At 40.6% G+C, this 22925-nt stretch overlaps 1 protein-coding gene across 5 annotated transcripts in view; it reads right to left on the bottom strand.

Moving 5' to 3' along the window:
- ANO10 (anoctamin 10) overlaps nucleotides 1–22925 on the bottom strand; it is a 257869-nt gene that overhangs the window by 42257 nt on the left and 192687 nt on the right. The window contains exon 13 of one of the 5 annotated variants that reach the window (XM_073333327.1): nucleotides 18370–19174. The exons of the other annotated variants lie outside the window; for them this stretch is intronic. Within the exon in view, the coding sequence (XP_073189428.1) occupies nucleotides 19163–19174 (12 nt within the window). The 3' untranslated portion in view covers nucleotides 18370–19162. Of the gene's footprint in view, nucleotides 1–18369; nucleotides 19175–22925 lie in introns of those variants that run through there. 5 annotated transcript variants of the gene reach the window in all.

The raw sequence follows: 22925 nt of genomic DNA on the forward strand, positions 1-22925 counted from the left end.
TCATTGTACAGCATAAATGACAGCAGTGAATAAAGCAGATAGGTACTGAATGAAACAGAGGTCTTGTGGATCCATGGCTCATGCTGAGACAAATTCTATTTGCAAGTGCCACAGTGGACCTAGTCTGAATTTAAGACTGGTTTAAGTGCAGATTTGGATCCTCACTGCACAAGATGGACAGTGTATTCTGAATAAGACAGTGTGTGTGGCAAACAAAGCAGGGGCTCAGAAGATCTGTCATTTAGTGCAAAGTTTAGAATGTGCGCAAAAAAATAGGTATGGGTTTGGCCATTGAACACTTAGGATAAATAAAAGCAGAGCTCACTCAGCAGCCTCATTCACTGTGCATCATCGAGCTTGCGCATTGACTAAAGTGCGGTCCTGAAGAAATAATAGCATGACCTCAGTCAATTAAAGACTGCATCATAATGCATAAACACAAAGGAGCAGAATTAAGGTTTGGCAATAACCTTAACTTTGTTATTTCCTCACTTTTGAATGCTTCACTTTGCAACCTTAGCATTCTTATAATATAGACTTTTTTTTAATTGAAAATAAGTTAGTGCCATTTAAAGCTTATAAAGTCCTTCAAAATGTTAGATATTGATAGTGTGGGATTGCATACATGAGGCGTAAATTACACTGTAGGCCAGATCCTCTTGGTGTAAATCAGCAGAGCACCATTGAATCTAATGGAGCTAAACTGATTTACTACAGCTGAAGATCTAGACTTCTGAGTTTCTGGATTCTTCGAAAAAATAATAAAGTGGAATACCTTTGTATAATTCATCACTTGGATCTCAATGAGAAAACTGCATTTAGTTTTAGTCCTCATATTGTAGAAAAATACTGAGGCTTTCAAAATTATTGAGATGCCAAGCAGAGAGGTATTTTTTGCTGCTTACAAAATACCCCATCAATCTCCTCTCTGTAGAATGAAGATAATTAAATGGATTACAATTTTCAAGGTGGTATACCTTCAGGAAATGAGAAACAGTAATTCGAGAATTTGGTCACTAAGGACTGGCACAAGTACTTACATTATTTAGTAAATTCTCTCTCTACACCACCATCTCAGGATCATTATCTCCAAAATGTACTGCTATCTTTAAAAGTAAGATAGACAAATCTCCAACATGTGTTAAAAGGTTTAATCAGTGCATGTTGTCAAATTAAAATGTGCAACTATAAAGCAAGGAATTGTTTGTAAATGTGAACCTTGATTCAACTCTAAATCATTTTGCACCTAGATTACTGAAATCTTCTGTGCAGCCTTGATGCCTGCAACGTTTTCCCTCTCTAGTCCATGATAAAATGCTGCCGCTAACATCTTCTTCCTAGCTTGTCACTGTGGCTTGTCCATTATCCCACTCCTTAAGTCCCTCTATTGGCTTCTTTTCCATGGCTCATGGACGGTCAGAGAGGCTCCACACACTGCCCCCACCCCTAGTTCCGGCTCAGCAGCTCCCATTGGTCTTATGCTCCTAGAAGGCTGCACGGTCCTGGCGGCCGCTTCCTGGGAGCTGCGGTAAGCCCTGCCAGGACCCCACTCCCACCCAACCCCTGCAACATCCTGGAGCCCCCCACACACACCCCAACTCCCTGACCCATCCCAGAGTCCTCTCCCACACCCCAAACCCCTTATCCCCGGCCCCACCCTAGAGCCTGCACCTCTAGCCAGAGCCCTCACCCCCTCCAGCACCCAAAGTCCCAGCCCCAGCCCAGTGAAAGTGAATGAGGGTGGGGGAGACCAAGCAACGGAGGGAAGGGGGATGAAGCAGGCAAGGGTGGGGCCTCGGAGAAGGGGCAGAGCAGAAGTGTTCAGTTTTGTGGGAATAGAAAGTTGGCAACCCTAATTTCCTGCTCATTTGTTTCTCTCACAAGAATCTTTGTTCTTTCTCCCAAGTTGCCCCTCATGTGTGCCCAAAGCTCAAATCCATACAGTCAACATCTTCCAAGTCCCTCCTCAAAACTCACCTCTGCTGTAATGCATACAGAAAACCAACATATAATCACAGTTAGGCAGGTGGTGAGTGGCAGTTACTGTTACTTGTGGGCTATGAGTTGTGCATACAGCTACTCTGTACTAAAACATCTAATTATTTTTGTTACCCCATACTCCACATGACCACCTGTTATATCTTGTCTTTTAGATATAATGGAAAAGGGTCTATAATTGGAAGTGTTGGACATCCTTAACTATAGTCATCACTACTTGAATTGCCATAATCATTATAATAAAGTGGAAGTATAGAAGCTGGAAAAGATCTTTATATTTTTGCAGAGATGTATTTTTGGGCTGTATTTCTTAGGAGTGATTTCTCACTCATATTTGTTTGACTGAAGATTCACTGCAGAACAGCAGACTGTCTGTGCTGTAAAAGTTTTGTAGCTCCAGATATTTTTTAATGGCCCTAAATGTTAAATATAGTAACACATTCTCTGAAGGCAATCTTGCCATTTAGACACTCTCCATGTTCTTAACATAATAGCTGATTGTTGCCATGCTAACAGAGGCTGCTCAACATTACCTTGTAAAGCTAAGTTAAAGGGACATGGTCAACTTGAAAATCACAATTCCAGCTGAAGGTTCTGTATTCATTACAGCTACAAATAACACTTCAGATTAATAGACCAGAAAGATATTAGAGGGAAAAATATTTGTCTCTATTTTTCCAGTTTGTTTACTGTGTGCATTTGACAATGAGTATATAATTAGTTTCACTTCTCTGTTAACGGTCAATTGCATCACTCATACACTGCTGTGCGCGGTGCTCCATGTACACTCTTTCCTCTGGTTATGGTACCAAAGGCAACATATCTGAAACTGAAAGTCAAGACGAAGAGGTAGCAGGCATATGTATGCACAGAGGAAAAAAAGGGCGTGTGATGCTTCTCAGGTGTATTCAGGGCTGTGAGGCACCTTGTTACTAACTGCCCTTAGCGTGAGGAAGCCTTGTCTGTACCTGTGGGGTGTCAGCTCCCTGACTCCCCCAACCATGGACAACACACAAGCACTCCCCTCTTAGCCTATGCAGGCTCTGCTGTCCCTCTGAGGGTAACCAATAGGCGTGTTCCAACTCCTGAGCCCTCTGAGCATCTCCCTGGAGTGTCCAGCCCCTGCTCTGCTGGACACAGAACTTACAGATCCACTGCTCCCAAAGGAACAGAACCCCCCAGCTTACTGGTTGCACTTTAGATCACAGCTCCGCTTAACACATAGCACTTAGGTATGTTTATAACAAAAGCAAGTAAACGTTTATTTAACAAAAATATAGAGATTTGAGAAGTAGCAAGTAGAAGTACTGGAAACAAATGGTTATATGTAAAGTAAAATAACACCACGCATTCTAGAGAGCAGACATAATTAATAAGATATTTTTCTGTCTAAGGTCTTTGCAGCATTTTCCAGTCAGGTTGGCTATGACCTTCTTTCATAAGGCAGAACACGCTGACACAGTTCATCTCCTCAGTGAAGGATCCTGGGAATCCCTCAGTATCCCCAGTTATAACCCAAAAATCCTGCATCTTTATTCATAAACAAGGTGTTTCTGGTGTTTTCAGTTTTTTCCGGAAGCTTTCCTCTCCTTGTAGTTTCACACTTTTTTGATTAGCATCAGGCTCAATAAAGCAAACAGGCCTCCACTGTGATACATACAATGTACAATACACGCTTGACCTGATAGCAAGAAATAAGCATCTCCTACTTTTTGCCTGAACAGAATCTGTCCAGGGTCTGTCACCTCCACATGACCTGCTTTTAACTTCAAGGCTTTAAGAACTTAATTTCCAGTATAAATACATAACTTCTTAAATATTACTTGTGGTGACCATTAAGCTACTGGGTTCTTGGCAGATACCTTACATGCCACCCTTTGGTGAATTATTATGCATGTACCTGACCCAGGAGATCCCTGTAAAACCCCATGCATCCCCTCTGTACCTTCTGTCAATTGGCATCAATAGGTGCTAGGGAGAAGGGCTGGGTCCAATCATATGAGGTTGTCATAAATATAAAGGGAAGGGTAAATCCCTTTGAAATCCCTCCTGGCCAGGGGAAAGCTCCTCTCACCTGTAAAGGGTTAAGAAGCTAAAGGTAACCGCGCTGGCACCTGACCAAAATGACCAATGAGGAGACAAGATACTTTCAAAAGCTGGGAGGAGGGAGAGAAACAAAGGGTCTGTGTCTGTCTGTAGTCGTCTTGGCCGGGGATAGACCAGGAATGGAGTCTTAGAACTTTTAGTAAGTAATCTAGCTAGGTATGTGTTAGATTATGATTTCTTTAAATGGCTGAGAAAAGAATTGTGCTGAATAGAATAACTATTTCTGTCTGTGTATCTTTTTTGTAACTTAAGGTTTTGCCTAGAGGGGTTCTCTATGTTTTTGAATCTAATTACCCTGTAAGATATCTACCATCCTGATTTTACAGGGGGGATTTCTTTATTTCTATTTACTTCTATTTTTTATTAAAAGTCTTCTTGTAAAACACTGAATGCTTTTTCATTGTTCTCAGATCCAAGGGTTTGGGTCTGTGGTCACCTATGCAAATTGGTGAGGCTTTTTATCCAACATTTCCCAGGAAAGGGGGGTGCAAGTGTTGGGAGGATTGTTCATTGTTCTTAAGATCCAAGGGTCTGGGTCTGTAGTCACCTAGGCAAATTGGTGAGGCTTTTTACCAAACCTTGTCCAGGAAGTGGGGTGCAAGGTTTTGGGGAAGTATTTTGGGGGGAAGGACGCGTCCAAACAGCTCTTCCCCAGTAACCAGTATTAGTTTGGTGGTGGTAGCGGCCAGTCCAAGGATAACGGGTGTAATATTTTGTACCTTGGGGAAGTTTTGACCTAAGCTGGTAAAGATAAGCTTAGGAGGTTTTTCATGCAGGTCCCCACATCTGTACCCTAGAGTTCAGAGTGGGGGAGGAACCTTGACAGAGGTGGTGAGGTTTTTAATCCTGGGCAAAAGACTTACATAAAATCACCAGGGAAACCGAAATACCCATGTTTTTATATGTATGTGTGTGTGGGGGGGAGGGGGTAACGCATTGATACACACACACATATTTAACAGAATGTTAAAATATTAGAACACACTATTTTAAAAGGGTACTCTACCAGAAAACTGAATTTTTAAAAATCATTTACAAACCATTCAAATTATGAGTGTCCCTTCACACTTTTAGTTCTGCTTATTTTAAATGGAAAGTATTTAGATACAGCTAATGCTAACATCTTTTGTAAATACTTAGATCAAATTCAGACGGCACAAGTTATTCACAAACAAGCCAATTATGCCAGAGCTAATTCTGTCCCTTATTTGCTCAAAATATAAATACATTCATTTTGGTAGAGGAACAGATTTATGTTATGGGTCAGATCGTCAGCTGGTGTGACCTGGTGTAGCTACATTGTATTCAGTTTAACTATGCCAATTTATACCAGCTGAGGATCTGGCTTTTTAACTCTACCATGTCAGGAGTCTTATGGTGCTTTGTTATACTTTTGTGTTATTGAGCACCTTGATCCTGCAAGCTGATCCATGCAGAGAGACTCCCTGAAATTTTGTGGAGCCCCACTAATTTCAATGATACTTCAGATGGATGTTACAGGGGCCTCCCACCTGGATCAAACCTCAAGATTAGAATTTAAGGCCCCACCACCCTTCCAAGACTTACATGCTTATGTAAATCTGTACTCTGAAACCAGTGGGACTACTCATGTGGTAAGATTATGCATGTGCATAAGTGTTAGCATTACCAAAGCCTTACTTGTACATGCACATGAAAGCAACAATTATGAGTACTTTTTTAAAAACTGGAAAAAAATATGAAAACACAAAAAGTAGCCTACATAAAACTACATAAAGTAGCCTACATAAAACGAGCAATTAATGTTCATATTTGTAAGTCTGAGGGTTTTTTAATTTTTAAGCAGAGCAATTACACTGCTTGTGCTTTTTTACTTTTACCAGTGCTCTGAGAAGAAAAAAAACCAAAAGGCCTGAAACTGTAAGTACTCCTAAAATGCTTCCTTTTAATATTATTTTCACAGTGTAATAATGCTGTTAAATAGTAATATATTACTCCATTATTTTATTATCATTGCATTATTTCCTCATTTTTTGTGACCGTCTTTCTCCTTCCTCTCCAATTGCTCCTTCACAGTGTTAGGATGATACATCACTCCTCAATTCCAGCTGTCTCTGGGATCCCCCCAGGGCTCTGACCCTAACCCCCTCCTAAGAGCCTTGCAGCCCAACCCAAACCTTACATTTGGTCAGGTCAGAAAACAACCTGACCTTCTCGGGCAGGCTCTGATCACCTCCTGCCCATGGGGTTGGTGCGGCAGCAGCTGTATGGCCTGCTCATACCACTTCGCACTGAGAGCGTGCTGACGTATCACAGCGCCTTTCACTTTGCAGCACACACAGTGCAGCAAGGCACCTGTGGATGGCAGGAGTGGAGCATGCACCCGGTGCTGAGCTGACCCCACAGGCAGGAGGTGGCTGGAGAAGTATTGTGGCCATGCAGTGTGGGGAGCAAGAAGCTCCCACCAGGCCAAGCCCCAAGGACGAGGTGGCAGTGCTGATACAGGTTATGAAGGAAATGCCAGGTTCGGGTCAGGTCAGAAAAGGATTCGATCAACTTGGGTCAGGTTTGGGTCAGCTGTGCCAGGGTTGGGTCCAGGGCTGGGGTGGGCTGGGCTTTAAAATTAGGCCCAGGGAGACATCTACACCTCTTCTCTCTCTCTCTCTCTCTCTCTCTCTCTCTCCATCCTATCTCTGGGTAACCTCATTCAATTTAATATAAAAGGAAACCTTCCATTTTGTATATTTAACTGATTTAAGATACAATGCCAGAAAATATTCTACAAAAACTTCTCCAGGTATATTGTGCTGCTCTTCATTAATGTTTGTATTACTCCATTGGGTTACCCATATGGATCCTATGGTAGGGAACAGCATTGCTATTAGGAAGTTTAAAAAAAAAAAAAAAGAAGGGTCTGAAAATTGAACACCTTTTATAAACTGCAAGTGCCTTCTTTAAATGATTGGATAACTCCATTTAAAAACAGGCAACAAGTTAGACTCATCCTTGATGAGTCTAACTCAAAATCAGTTTTCCCAGGGCATTATTTTTAATTGCATGGTTAGTTGTATTATTTATCTAGCTGCTTTGTAATTTGGTGATCATCTGTCCAATAATAAAGGCTTTCCTAAGCCCACTGAAGAATATCATCACCTATATGACGGTATGCTGCTTCACTGCATAATTTAAAACAACTAACAAATCTAGATGGTTGCAGTTGTAGCTGTGCCGGTCCCAGGATATTACCAAGACAAGGTGGGGGAGGTAATATATTTTATTGGATCAACTTCTGCTGGTCAGAGAGACAAGCTTTCAAGTCACATAGAGCTCGTCTTCTGGTCTGGAAGAGATACTCCCAGCATCACAATAAAATTCAAGATGGAACAGACTGTTTAGTGTAAGTAGTTAGAAGATATTGTAAGGGACCATTCAAGGTACAGTGGCCAATTAACACAGCTGCAGTCATAGGACAAAAAGAGGGGGTTATTGGGTTATAGATTGTTGTAATAAGCCATAAATCCAGTGTCTCATAAAGCCAGTGCCATGATTTTTAGTGTCTAGCAGAGTAATGAATTTATGCTCCCGGGCTTGTCTTTTGAAAGTGTTGTGAAGGTTTCCTTTGAGGATGAGGACTGATAAGTCAGATATAGAGTGATTACTTTTTGAAAAGCGTTCACCTGTAGCTGACAGGAAAATGATAAAAGACAAAAACACACTATATGTGAGTTCATTTGAGAACAAGGTGATTATTTGGTTTCACCCACATACTTGTTATTGGAGCATTTTGTGCACTGGATGAGGTATACCACATGTTGTGATAGGCATGTGTAGAATCCATGGATCTTGAAAGGTAAATAGTAGGGGTATGGATCAAGGAAGCAGTGGAGATATATCTGCAGGTTTTGCATCTGTTGTTCTGGCAGGGTCTGGTGCCGCTTTGAGTTGCTGTGTTCTGGTCTGTGGGGAGCTTACTTCTGATGATGAGCTTGGAGAAGTTTGGGGATTGTTTGAAGGCCAGAAGTGGGGGTTCAGGAAAGATTTTTTTCAGGATGGGGTCCCTATTGAGTATGGTTGCTAGTTGTTTGATGATACCCTATGTGGTTCCAGTGTGGGGTGCTAGGTTACGATTAGGGGTGTGCAGTAAGAGTGGTTCTATTTCTGTTTTGAAGCAAGTTCTCTTGAGGTATTTAGGTTGCCTGTTCCATGATGCGATCTCCCTCTCTGGTGGAGTGTCCATGTTTGGTGAAGGCAGTTTAAGTGTGTTAAGGTGTATCCCGGACTTTCTCCTCGGAGCATATTCTGTGGTATCTGAGTGCCTGGCTGTAGATAACAGATGTCTTGATGTGTTTGGGGTGGTTACTGAATCTATGAAGTTAGGTGTGGTGATCCGTGGGTTTCTTATATATGGTTGTCTGTAGGGTTCCATTGCTGAAGCTGATTGTGGTATGGAAGTTGATGCTACTGTGGGAGTGTTCCAGAGAGAGTTTAATGGACAGGTGGTGGTTGTTGAAGTAGTGGTGGAAATCTATGAGGCAGTTTAATCCATCTGTCCAGAGGATGAAAATATCATCAATGTATCTCAGGTATATCATTGGGTTCATGGTGCATTTGTCCAGAAATTCTTCTTCTGGGTGACCCAGGAAGAGGTTGGCATATTGGGGAGCCATTCTAGTACCCAGGGCTGTTCCCATGGTTTGTTGCTGAATGTAAAATTGTTATGGGTGAGGATGAAATGGATGAGTTTGATGATGTATTAGGGCAGATATCTGAAGGTTGTCCATTGTTTTGTAAATATATGAGGCAGGCAGCTATGCCATCATTGTTAGGGATGTTGGTGTACAGGAAAGTGACATCCATGGTGGCGAGGATGGTGTTCTGAGGGAGGTTGTTTATGTTGCAGAATTTGTGGAGAAAGTCTGCTGTGTCCTGGAGGAAGCTGGCCCTCTGAGTGGTGAGTGGTTTGAGGATGGCTTATGCTAAATAATCAGTTTCACCTTGCTTTTTGCTGTGATGCTGGGAGTACCTTCCACAAAACTGAAGAAGACCACTATGTGGCTTGAAAGGTTGTTTCTCTCACCAAGAGAAGTTGATCCAATAAAAGATATTACCTCACCCACCTTGTCAAATTGAGATGGGTTCAGCTAAACTTTCAAATTAGGACATTCATTCTGTAAATGAACTGTAGTGTTACTATGTCAACAAAGTAAGAAAACACAGCAATACCACTGGAATTCCCACAAAGTATTTGACACCTATAAGAATTCAGCACAATCAACACTTGCACATAATATTTAGGCTTCGTCTACACTAGAGAGCTTACAGCGACATTTCTGTACCAATGCGACTGCCCTGCTGTAAGATCTCTCGTGAAGCCGCTCTATGCGCACAGAAGAGAGCTCTCCCATTGACATAATTAAACCACCCCAAATAAAGGTGGTAACTATGTAGGCAGGAGACGCTCTGTCACCAACATAGTGCTGTGCACACTATCACTTATGCTGGCATTACTTTTGTCACTTGGGGTGTGTTTTACTGATGTAAGTGGTAGTGTAGACATGGCCTAAGTAACACGATAAAATGCATATAACTACAAAGCAAAGTCCACACCAGCCCTCTCTTTCTACAGATGTTTAGAGATCCTGATAAAACTCCAGACAACTTAGGTTACCCTTCCTTTATGAATATCTACTGACAGCTGCTAAATGATTTATTGGTAATGATTTAACATCACAATTACCACCAAATCGTCACTAGTTCAACCTGCAAACTGATTCAGTAGCACCAAAGAAACAGTAGTTAAAAAGGGCATAAAATATTACACACCAACACCCAAGTATGTTTTGTAAAGTAAAAAATAAAGATGTACTTTAAACAGCAGATATAGTTTCCAGCAGAAGAGTGGGTCTGCATTCTCCTTATATTTTAACTGCTTAATTAGTATAAGCAGAGGTTGTTTGTTTGTTTTTTAAACTGAAAAGGTGTCAGTACTGCATGAATTCAATATCAATCCAAAATTTAGCAACATTAAGAATCAAGCCAAAGCATATCTTATGATGACGCCATATGCAATAACCTCTAGCTTCACTCCTCCACCTTTCTCAGCTTTCGTTTTCAGAAGCTTTCAGCATTCAGTTTTGTTTGCATTAGGCTTTCCTCCAAAACCGCACAGTCTGTTCTCACTGTACTACAATTCTTGAGAATCAAGCCTTTTGAATGCTATACTGAAATGTGGGTATAATGAGGGTAAATTATATATAATTTAATCTATCTGGGGGACTAGGAGATTGTGTTCAAACAGAGAATATTGTGATGAGGGCACAGCACAATTCAGAACAGACTCAGTCCTTCTTTAGCTTTTTGTTTGGGTTCTAATAAAATCAACGTAAATGAACTGCCTAGTGTGACAAGGTTGGCATGAGTACTTAAATGACTTTTTAAGACTGCTTCTCTTCCTGGATAAATTCCATTGTCACTGTATTTAGAGCTGTAAAACATTATAATGGCAAGTAAACTGATGTTTTCAAAATATTCACAATACAGGGCCATTTTAAAATGCCTAACAGCTGTTTAGAGTTCAGGGTAAACTGCAATCAGACAAACACTACATTTACTAAATTAGATTTATAAAATTGGCTGCATATGACCTAACTATCTCTGCTATGGAAGTCATAAATATTTGGATTTAAGAAAACAAGCAAGAATGAAGGAACACAGAATTGAAAAGATTTGATTTAGTAAGAAGTTATTTACAAGCGTCAAATACACCAAAAAGAAGAGAGCAAAAACCAAACAAATTAGTAACAAAATGTAATAAAAACAAAAGGTTGCAAGTACAACCCCCTAAAAAGATGGACAAATAGATAGTTAATTACTATGGTTAACTAATGGGAATTCTTCCAAAAACAATCCCTTGGGGATAAATTTACTCTCTTGTCATCAGCTTTGTTTTTATCTTCAATCAAAGAAAACTGTCCAGTACTAGTGATATACAGGGCTAAATATCAAGCTAATTCCCTGCCTCTTGTTAACCTAAAAGCTTCATATGAAAGAATTGTTACTTACCTTACAGTAACTGGGGTTCTTCCAAAGGTATTCTTCACATTGTCCCCATAAGCACAAGAATGGATTCTTTTGGATAGCAGTGTTCATTGCAGCCACACCTGCAAACTGGATGCTCTACATCCTCAGATGGGGGACACCAAAAGGTGGAACAGACCCAAGTGCCCTTCAATTCCTTTGTCAATACAGAATCCCAGAGCTACAGGACTGTAAAAGCAGGGTGAGTCATGGGATCCATGTGGACAACAAATCTCAAGAACCAGTTACTGTATTGTAAGTAATTGTTCTTTCTCCTTCAAGTAATTGTCTACATAGATGGTGACTAGCAAGCAGTTACCTCTTGGCTTGGAGGAGGGTGCTAGGTGTCCCATTTAAATAAGGATTGCAGGACAGCTCTACCAAAGTGGGCACCTCATCTGGAAGCCTCAACTAAGGAGCAGGGCTAGATGAACATGTGGACTGATCCCTATATAGCCACCCTGCAAGTTTCTGAGATAGGGATGCTTCTGCGAAGTAGTAGAGTCTGCCTGAGCCCTGGTGGGCTGCAATATGCATAGGTGGATCTAACCTAGCTAACTGATAGCAGGATCTTATACAGTTAGATACGCATTTAGACACTCTTAGAGTGGATATGGCCTGACTCTTAACTCTGTCTGCAAAGTCACAAACAATCTAAGGGAGTTCCTGAAGGGCCTTGTCCTATCAAGATAATAAGACTTAATTTGAATGGGGCTTGGAAAAGAACACTGGGAGGTGAGTAAACTGATCCAAATGAAATTCTGAAACAATATTGGTCAGAAATTGGGGGGAGGTATCAAAGTCATCTTATCTTTATGAATCTCTGTGTAAGTTGAACTAGCCTGAGACCCTGAATTCTCCCCTACCCTCTGAGCTGAAGTTTTGGTACTATGTATTTCATGGACACAAGATATAAGAACAGATCACTAGGGGCCCACAGGGGAAATATATGTAAGAGGCCTTTGAGGAATCTAGTAACTAGAGGGAAAGAAAATATGGAATAAGGCTCTGAGTAAGAGGGTGATGTGCAGAAATTGCTGCTAAATGTACCCTTATGGAGTTGATGGAAATTCCTGATTGTTTTAGGGCTGGCCAATAGAACAAAACAGCAGAAATAGAATTTTCAAGGGAGGCAGGTGATGTTAGGATTCCCAAACAAAATATCTTTCCCCTTCACTTTGAAAGCCAGTCTAGCTGAGTGTGGTGGTTTGCGGGTTTTTTGTTTTGTTTTGTTTTTTGTTGCTATGGACCACAATGATCTGAATGTTAGCTGAATCACTCCTTTCTGTGGCAGTCCTATGGCACTCAACAGACAGCCTATCAGATGCAACAAATGCTGAATCTGGGTGCAGATAGTCTGTGTAGTCTGATAGACTATGCTTGGCAAAGTAGGTAACGCAATCAGAGGCTGTATGACAGATTGATGAGATCAGAGAACCAGAACTGTCTGGCCCATCCTAGATTGATCATGATCATCAAGCCTCTGTCCTAGTTAATTTTTCTCAGGATTTTTGATATCAGTAGGATTGAGGGGAATGTGTACATCAATCCTGGTATCCAAGAGATGAGGAAGATGTCTGATCTGCTAGAATTCTGAGTGCCTGGCAGGTACAGAGCCAAAGCGTAATCTGATGACAAATATACCAAACCCAGTGTGCCTTGGACTGAGTGGCCATGACCATGCTCTCCCTGTCATGAGCAAAAAACAAACCAAAGGAAGTATTTCTTCACACAATGCACAGTCAACCTGTGGAACTCTTTGCCAGAGGATGTTGTGAAGTCTAAGACTCTTAACAGATTAAAAAAAGAACTATATCAATTCATGGAGGATAGATCCATCAATGGCTATTGACCAGGATGGGCAGAGATGGTGTCCCTAACCTTGGTTTGCCAGAAGATAGGAATGAGTGACAGGGGATGGAGCACTTGATGATTACCTGTTCTGTTCATTCCCTCTGGGGCATCTGACATTGGTCACTGTAGGAAGACAGGATACTGGGCTAGATGGATCTTTGGACTGACCCAGTATGGCCATTCTTTTGAGCCAATTGGACGTATGCATTGACAGCTCAATAGTGAAAGAGATGATAGTTTCAGTGGGGATTGACTGTGAAGCGCTTTGAAAGTGAAAACAAGCAGCTTATGTTTGATGCAGTAGAAAACAAGGATCCAGAGGATCCAGTGTTAGAGATAGAAAGAGAGGGGTGACATGGTCAAAGCGACAGAATAGGAAAATGATCTTTACCTAAATGGATATGGGCAAGCCAAGATTGCATTTGTCAATTACTTCTTTGCAAACCTAACATGGGTCTTTTCACGACTTTAACAAAAGTTATTCTTGTGGGACTGTTCCCTATATGTCCATGTGATGTTTAGGTGAAGCTTGGAAAATTGAGTCACGTAGGTGCAGGAAGCCATATGACTTAGAAGTGTAAGGCACAGTCTCATTAACATCTTTCGACCAGGCTGGAGGTGATTGATAAGGTCCAGGATAGTTTGGAATCTTTCTTATTGGCAATAAGCCCTCACTGACCTTGTTTCTAACATGGCTCCTATGAGCTCTAGACTTTGAGTTAGATCAAAGGTGAATTTTTCTCTATTTTTTTTGAGGCCTAGAGTAGCAAAGAGCCTTTGGATTACATAGATTGAGCTGGTCACCTGCTGGGGTGATTTCCCTCAGATGAGCCAACTGTCAAGATACAGACAGACCTGGATACCTTGCCATCTCAAGTAAGCTCCCATGACAGCCCTCAGTGCTGTGGAAAGACCAAAGTGCAGGACCCTCTATTGGTAGTGAGCATTCCCTACCCGGTATCTGAGGTATTTCCCAATGTCCTGAGTGTGTGGGCAGATGGACATAAGTATCCTACAAGTTAAGAGATACAAACCAATCTTGATGCTCTAATAAGGAGATTATGGAGGCCGCAGTCACCATCCTGATCTTGAAATGATGGGCAAACTTGTTGAAATGTCAAAGGTCCAGGATAGGGCACCAACCCTCTTTCTTCTCTGGGATTAAGAAAATAATGGGAGTAGAATCCCTTGCCTCTGAACCTAAAGGGCACTTTCTCCACTGTTCCAAGTGCACAAGAGAGTCCATCTCCTATGGGGAGGAATGGGGAACAAGGGTCAAGAGCATGAATCTGTATGCAGTATCATTTGCTGATGAACTCTAAACTGGTCCTTGATGATGCCAGCCGAGGCCTCCTGAAAAAAGGCAAAACAGTTGTCAAAAAATAGTGGGGAAATGGGTAGAGATCCTCTGTAGGTTCTGCCAGGTTCTTGACTACGCATCAAACCTGTTGCCAAGAAACAGATATGGAGTGCACAGTAGCTGAGGAAGTAGCAGAGGGTCATCAGTAGTGGAACCTCTTCTTCCTTGGTGGTTCTGATGCCCTGCGTGGATTATAATACTGTAATAAGACAGCCGATGGCAGCTAAATGTGAGCAGCCAAGACCTGGAGGATCAATGGCCTAGAGGGGCAAGCTAGAAGCCGGAGGATTCCGTGACAGTTGGGAAGAGTTGGAGAGCAGGGGTTGACATCTTGACTGTAGCATGTGGGGAGGGGGGCCTCCGTGAAAGGAAGAAAAACAGTTATTTACCTATACAGTAACTGTTGTTCTTCGAGATGTGTTATGCACATACACATTTCACTGCAGGTGTATGCATGCCCAGTGTACTTCACTTGGAAACTTCTGCCAAGAGTATCAGTAGGCGACTCATGTGCCTCTGCTCGCCTCATGCACTCAGGTGAGGGCAAAAAAGGAGCTTGGTCACTGCCTCCCTCCCTGTTCCTTTGCACCACTGTATATAAAGGTGGGAAGGTCATAGAATGTATATGTGCGCTACACATTCAAAGAATGACAGTTACTGTATAGGTAAGTAACCATTTTTTCCTCCTTTTATGCCTTTGCCTGATAGCGTCGCCTAGTGCTACTGGTGGCAAAAGTCTCTGACTAGAGTGCACTGAGTGCACATACACTTGCTGTGGAATATGTATGTGAAAATCACTCGAAGAAGAAAGACACTTTCTCTGGTGTAGATGTGCATGAGCCTGGGAAAAGGACCTGTGAGGGACACTTCTAGCTTGGGACTTGTTGTGAGCACTCTTGATTTAGGCTCACGCATGTTCTGAGAGAAGATGATGACTGAGTAGTTGAGGAGTAACATATCTCATCAGGCCTGAGGTCCAGACTGAGCAGACACCAGAGGAGCCTCATCTCACCAGGCTAGCGCATCTCAGCTCATTCCACCACCACTGGGATCAGAGGCCTCAGGTGAGGGTGTAAAGATTTTTGGCACCTCCTCAGGTAGGGGAAGAAACTGTGCTATTGTTTCACTGTTGTTGAATTCCCTTAAATTTCCCCTCCTTATTACAGCCCATTGGTCACCCCTTCCCTTGACTCACGTGGGTGTGATTGGGTTTTGGTGTCAGAGGCTTCTGGACCCACTTAAGCAAAGGGGGCCAGTGCCCAATCCAAAGAGAAACAGGTGCAAGGCTCACTACCTTAGGACATCTACCAGCACCTGTGTCCAGCACAGGCCGGGGGTGGGGAGTGGGAAGTGTTGGAACAGCAGCATAGGGCAGAGGGACATTGCCTGAAAGAGCTTTGAGATCTGTTTTTTTTCTCCTTGGGACTGGGGTGCACAAGCCCAGAGAGTGCAAGTTAACCCTAGAATCTTGATAAATGGAGATCCTTGACAATCTTGGAATTGAAGAGGTCACAGCTCTCAAAAGGCAGATCCTCTATAAATGTTTGAACTCCCCTGGGAATCCCCGATGACTAGAGCTGGAAGGATCTTCTTCACATTGCCCCAGAAGTGGCCATAGTGCAGGCAGTGGGCTTAGACACATCCAAAGCAGTCTGTAGAGAAGTTCAGGAAATCCGATGCCCTTGAGCAGGATCTACAGTAAGTAATCCTGGCACCAGGTACATGCATCATCTTTTGAATGTGGTAGATATTGATGCTGGAATTTGTCACAATTCCTTTGCAGGGTCTAACAATCTCTCCTTAATGGACATGGCAATCCTACCAGGCATGAAAGGTACAGGAAGTGTAGTGGCTTGTTCTACTTCTCTTACAAACTACCTCCAGTGGTTTCAGCCATGTGTTTCATCAAATCTTGGAATGCCTTAAAGTTGTCCATGAGACAAGGAATGGAGGAATTTGCTGCCTCATCAGGGAAGAAGGATGAAATTATAGGTGGGATCAATAGTTCCTCTGTGTGGGCATGCTGATCCTTATCACTCTCCTCCTCCTGTTTCTCTAGGATCTGTGACTGCAGCAACTGACCTGATTGGGAAGGTCTATACCACCACTTAAACAAGAAGAACTAATCCTATAAGGAGCAACAGTGAATGCTGGCTTGTGGGAATAGGATAGCATACCTGAGGGTTCCCAGTAGGGCCATGATTAATAGCCATCTGAATACTGGACAAATGGATCTTGGAGGAGGATACGAAGGCGGCTTGTACATTGTGACACTCATGCCCTTTCTGCTTAAAGAAAAATCTCTTGAGTCCCTCCCTAAAGCCCCATGTGATACCTATGAAGAAGAAAGGAGGTTAGCAAGAGATGATTCCCTGTTACATAAAGATGGAAAAATGAAAAAGAGTACATCTCCTCCATTAGGGGGTCTATTATTTCTGAACTGCCAGGGAGCCCTTGGATCCTTTCTACAAGGGTAGGGGAGGGAGTTGTTACTGATGTTATTGGAGAACTTTTGGCCTGATCTTTGGAGGACTTTAATAGTGATGTCAGACAAGGCTATATAAACTCAACTGCAGCTCTCCCGATCCCAAATTAAGGGGAAAGGGATACTGAATCAGATTGTAAATAAAAAATGACTTCCTCCTTCCAGCGACTCCAACATAACACCATTTGAAATACTGAAAAAACACAGCAGTAAAATAAAAATATTGTGGTGTACTGTGAGCTTTACCCTGTTATATGCCCTTTTTAAACTCAAATTCACTTTTAGTCTAAATGAACTTTTTAAATTATTGATGTGCATTCAACTTTGTTCTTTATTACAAACCATCCCATTACTTTTAATATATTCATAAGAATGATCACTCATTCAAAACCGCTGCTGCTACTACTGCTGTAGACATAATTTAGGATCATATTTTTTCAGTAATTTTTTCTAATATTCTTTAATACTCTAACTGTAATTAGTTTTAAAATAATAGCTAGTGGATTTTAGCACTGGAGTGCACTTATGTAATATACACATTACATAACCTTCACATATTGTGCCAGCGAAATGATCTCCAGGATTTTTGACCATCAGAATGCACCTCCTTTTTCCCCCTCCCCCGCCTCCACTATAACTCAGGGATATGAGATGTAAAAAACAGCTCCATGGATTATGTGGCATCAGTACACTAATGGTGACACACTTGCTAATGGCAGAATGTTGACAAGTTTTCCATTGTCTAGATATCTGTGCACTTGCACTTCTTCTCATCTGCCAGTACACCTAGGTTTACAAATTCAGCCTCTCATCAGCCTGGAATCAGAGATGGATTCTGATAACAGACTAACCAGGTGGAAACATATGTGGTTGCTGGCTGTGTGTGCAGGAGCTCTTATCATAGCACAGCCATTTGCTAGCATTAGCAGAAATCCCTATTTTTCACAAATGTTTCTTCCCCTCATTTTTTAACAATACAATAGTTAGCTAAGTGGATGATAAATATTTGCTAAGTGTGTGTGGGGAATTCCTTTGTTTGTAACTAATATTTTCAACAATTAAGGAACACATTTGGAAAATATCTTTGAGGAAATACATCTTTTTAATTCAGTTAATGCTTTTCGTGTTCTGCAGGGATATCAGCCAGGTTCATTACTTTTAGCAAAAAAATAAAATAAATGATTTGCTTTTAAAGAGTGACTGTAAAATAACTGTATAGTATATAATGCTTATTTTAAAACCATTTTCCCATTATAATAATTCCTTTGAATCTTAAAAATAGCTTTTATTTCCCTACTCATTCATAAAGAATACCTTTTCAGGAAACTGATTTCTCACACATGCCATGTCTACAGGAACTGAAATATTTCTTTATTTAACAAACACTTGAATGTCTATCTTACTTCATTGTACCAAAGCATTTTTCATTTTTGCACTAGCATCATTATATTGATGTCAATACAGTTGAAAGAGTATAAACTGCACTCTTGTTATGAGTCTAACAAAAGTAGTATTTTTTTAAGATGTCAGTGATCAAGTATAAGAAAAGTAAAATCTGGAGGAATTTCACTATCAGATTCTAAGTGTCTTATGATTATGTCCAAACCTTGGGCTTTAACTACTAGATATTTTCTCTTTAACCGTGGCAACAAAAAAGCAACACAGCATCTGAACTAAAAAACATTTTCGTTATAACATGCATGCAAACATGGTCAGAGGATATGAGATATTTTGACCTAAAAAGCTAAGAACCTTTGAGCTTCAAACCAGAGTCTCCGAAATATTTATCTTAGTGCAAAAGTTTTGCCATCAAAACTATCCAGTATGATAACTGTTTTCTGAAAAACATTAAACTTACAGTACGCCAGTAGATAGACACACTTTTAAATATACCTACCCCAGGGAAAAGTAGCTGCTAATAATCAGTTGAGCCTTTAAAAAACTGCCTGCTGTGAGTAAAAAGATACCTTTATGAAAATGAACACATATAGTAAGCTGCCAAGTGATTCTGAACAGGTTCCTTCAGTGTGGATGCAGGAAAAGAGTGGAGAATTTGTATTAATAAATGTCTAGTCCTACCCCCAGAGAGACGAAATAAACAGCACAAATTAAAAAAAAATAGGGAGTATAGTATGGAAGTAATGTAACCAGCCATATCCAAAGTGAGCTTATTTTTATCTTTTCTTAATGTTGTCCTAACATTACTGTTTTCAAGTAACCAAACTCTATAGATATTGCACAGAAGGTAAGGAACTGGATATTGGAGAGTGGGAAGAGAGATGGTCCAGAAGAGGATTCCACCATTAAGAAGTGATCTGCAATGAGAGTTTGAGAAACATTTGTATAGGGAATGTGATCCTCAATTCAACTGAACAATTTGCTAATATTTCTTCTACTGACAACTGAAAACAAATCTAATGTGCTACACAAACTCTAGGTCCTGTGCATAAAGCAATACATGCACACTGAGAGTAAACATTACGCTGTTATATACACAATACATTGCCACTTTTTATTTTTTGTGTTACTTGGCAATGGAATTGCATATAACTTCAGAGCAAAGATACCGACTGAAATATATCCCATTCTTGTTGTATTGGCAGTTATAACATCACTGAAACGAAAGCACAAATCTCAGAGTGCTCCCTCTTATACAACAAAAATTATACATATTCAAATAGTGTCAGTGGGCAAAACCAGTTTCTACATTTAAAACGGTTAAAATTATGGTGACTGCTTTTGCATCATCTGGATACTAGTTCTTGGCATCACAATAGTTGGGCAGTGTACTCTGCTTCTTCAACACATGCATGGACTCAGTCATTATACAAGTGTCAGCACTAATGTAACTATGATCTTCCTGGCCCTCCACCTTAGCTCTCCTACCATGACAGGATCAGAAAACAATGCCATGACACCAGGGATTAGCAGAGGTAGTTTACATAGTGGGATGAGAAGTTTGAACTCCGCTGTGCTAATGTTATTCCCACTCTTTATAGCATGTCTCTTTTTCCAGGAATCCTGAGGCTTCCTGCTGCTCGTCCTCCTGCCGTTTCTGAAGAGTGATCTGCCGGGAGAATGGAAGCCAGGGAAGCAGCACACAAAACAGGGAAGACAGGACATTTTGGAAAAAGTCAGGACAATACTGAAATTTTGATAAAAATCCAGGCTCACTCAAATTAAATGCCTATTAATAGTTGGGTGACAACAGTCACTTGAAATCAGAATTCTTGGTGCACTTTACGCCCATTTTTATGTGAAATGGAAGAGTTTACCCCCACTGTATTCAAGACAGTCAGAATATAATTGGGCAGCCCTGTGGATTCTGAACCTACGAAGTCTGCTGTAACTGCAGAGTGCTTAGGTTTAAGCATAATTTTAACCTAGCCTTACTCATTTTACTCCACATTTCCTTGTAGATATATTACCAGTGCTCTGGGATGTTTGGGGGATGCAGAGGAGATAGGCTTGACTTTTGTTGAATTCCATTCCTTGGATCTAGGTCAGAGGCTGAAAAGGGTAAGACTGAGGTTTCTTTGCAAGAATGGTTCGCTGCTGTCAATATGTGACATTAAGAACAAATTTAACTTTGGCTACAATGAGAAAAAGAAGCAATGGGTTGTTTAAAAAACAAAAATAAATTTTCCAGCAAGTCTTCCCTCCCACCCCAGTTAACAGCATGTAATTAATCACAATCACATAACATTCATACATATTTGTAATTGTATGCTTATGCAACCATTCCCACATTACAAATGTAAATTTACCTCCATACCACACAGACTGTGTGTCATCTCACTTTTTCAGTTGTTATCAGAAATAGAGAATCATGAAATTGACATTACAGAAAATGCTATAAAGGCTAATGAAGTTAACCCCACAATTCATTTTGGGCTCTCGTCCCACCCCCTTTCCACCATTTCTACTTTTAGGGTGGTTCCTCCAACACTTTTACATTGACAGGTTCAGAGGGATGCTCTCAAGAAGGGTCCATCTTTGGATTAAAGTATATTGGCAGAACTATGTGAGCAAGTTTGAACACTGCTTGTTTCTGCTATGACTGGTTACAAATCTCTCACTTCCATGAGTGATAACATGTATTAAAAATATATATAAAAAGAAATTATGTTATGAAAATCTAATATAGTTTATTAATAGTCTATCCCTTCTGCTAACAAACACACACACAAACCTTATATTAAAGAATGTCCGGGGCAACAGATTACTCACTAGGGAGAAATTGTCTTTTCAAATTAAATTTAAACAGGTTTGGGCTCTTTCTTTAAAAAATCTGACAGATAAAAATGATTAATAACCATTTTATTTGAACACCATGTGTGAGTTTGTGCTTTAATTACATAATCAACATTTGCCTATATCAGGAAACTAGATTTTTGGCAGAGTACTCCAATATCAGCGTGAATCTTTTCAGCATCTAAGATAATAATTCACCATAAGGAAATGCTCACTGAGACGCAACATCCCCCCACCCTTACTAATGTATGCAAATTTTATCTACATCAACTAACATGAGAGTTGGTACCGGTAATATACTGAGCTCAGATGACAGTTTTGAGCGATTGTTAGATTGATAAATAATTTGGCTGCAAAACAACATGGCAGTTTTCTAGGTTAAGAAAATATAATAGATACCAATATCAGGTGCTCAGTTTGCACAGCAAAACAAATGAAAGAGAAACAAACCAATGAGCAATTCTGCCCTCTCCCTATCCTTTCCTCCACTGTCTTTCACATTCTTCCCACCATCAACAACCCTCTACTTACTATCTGTACATAGTATAAGCAGGCAGCGCAGTGTGTTAACTGCAGCATTGTTGTTGAATGTGCCAGTTACATACATATGTCCAGTAAACACACACCTCCTGTGCTAATGGACATACCTGACATACTCTGATATTCTGTTGATTTCAACGGAATAGAGCACAGACTATTTCATGATTCTGTTTAGTCCCAGTGTCATAGAGGCAGGAGTGTTTCTATTATCCTTTCAATACATTTATTATTAAAGGCACTTCTGTGTTTCCCTGTTATCTAATGAGGAGTCTTCAAAAGGAGAAACAATTCAACAAGGAAGCTGTTTTTACTGATTTTTCCCCAATCCATACTTTCTTGCAGTTTTATCCTTTTTTAAGATAATAGGTTGAGATTATGGCCACATAACAAAATAGAGCACACCACCTCACGTCCCTCTTCCTCATTGCTGGATACCTTTGGAATACTATTTTCAGGAAGGAACATGGCACACTGATTGTGTAAAATCATTGTTAAAGAGGTAATCAGCCAGCAGATGGGTCTGAATACAGAAGAGCTGGAATCCTCCTCCAGACCCAGACAACAAGCAATATACTTCGGAGTGATGTACACCTAGTATCTATTGTCTCTAGAGAATAGAAGTCCTAAAGCTATTCTCAATCAGGATCTTCTGCAAACATGGAAAAGCAGACCCTTCTTTTAGCATCTCTCATGTATTAAAATAAACGGGGGACAGGGAATTGTGACAGCAGTCAGAAGACGAATTTGGTATGCACTTATCACAAGAGTGGGGAGGAGGAAGCTTCCATGTGACATATAAGTCTAACACATTTCATTTTTTTTTTGCTTTTAAAAAAATTGTTTTTTTAGAGAAATCAATTTCAAATATCAAAACGAAAATGGGTTACATTACAAAGATGATGTTTATTGCCAGAAGGTTTACTTATGATTATCTTGACTATCTGAGGCTGAAAGAACTTGAAAATATGCTTTAAAAATGAATGCCTCAGTTATCAGTGAATTATTTTGAAGTGCAGATATTTTGCCAGCTGACATCCAGAAAACCAAAGCTGTTTTAATGTGACATTAAAGAATAAAAGCAAGTCTCCACATGAGATCATTCCATTTCAGTACACTACTTAATACATGACATGTTCAAACTATGAAAGACATAACATGGAATCAGTCAAGGAAAATCTGAAAAGATGATCGTGGTTATCTGTGCATATAATTATAGGTATCCTAAAACTAAAAAGGACTTCTCTATCCTGTAAGAAGATGGAGAATGAAAAG

The sequence above is a fragment of the Lepidochelys kempii genome, chromosome 2 (genome assembly GCF_965140265.1).
Source record: "Lepidochelys kempii isolate rLepKem1 chromosome 2, rLepKem1.hap2, whole genome shotgun sequence".
NCBI lineage: Eukaryota > Metazoa > Chordata > Testudines > Cheloniidae > Lepidochelys > Lepidochelys kempii.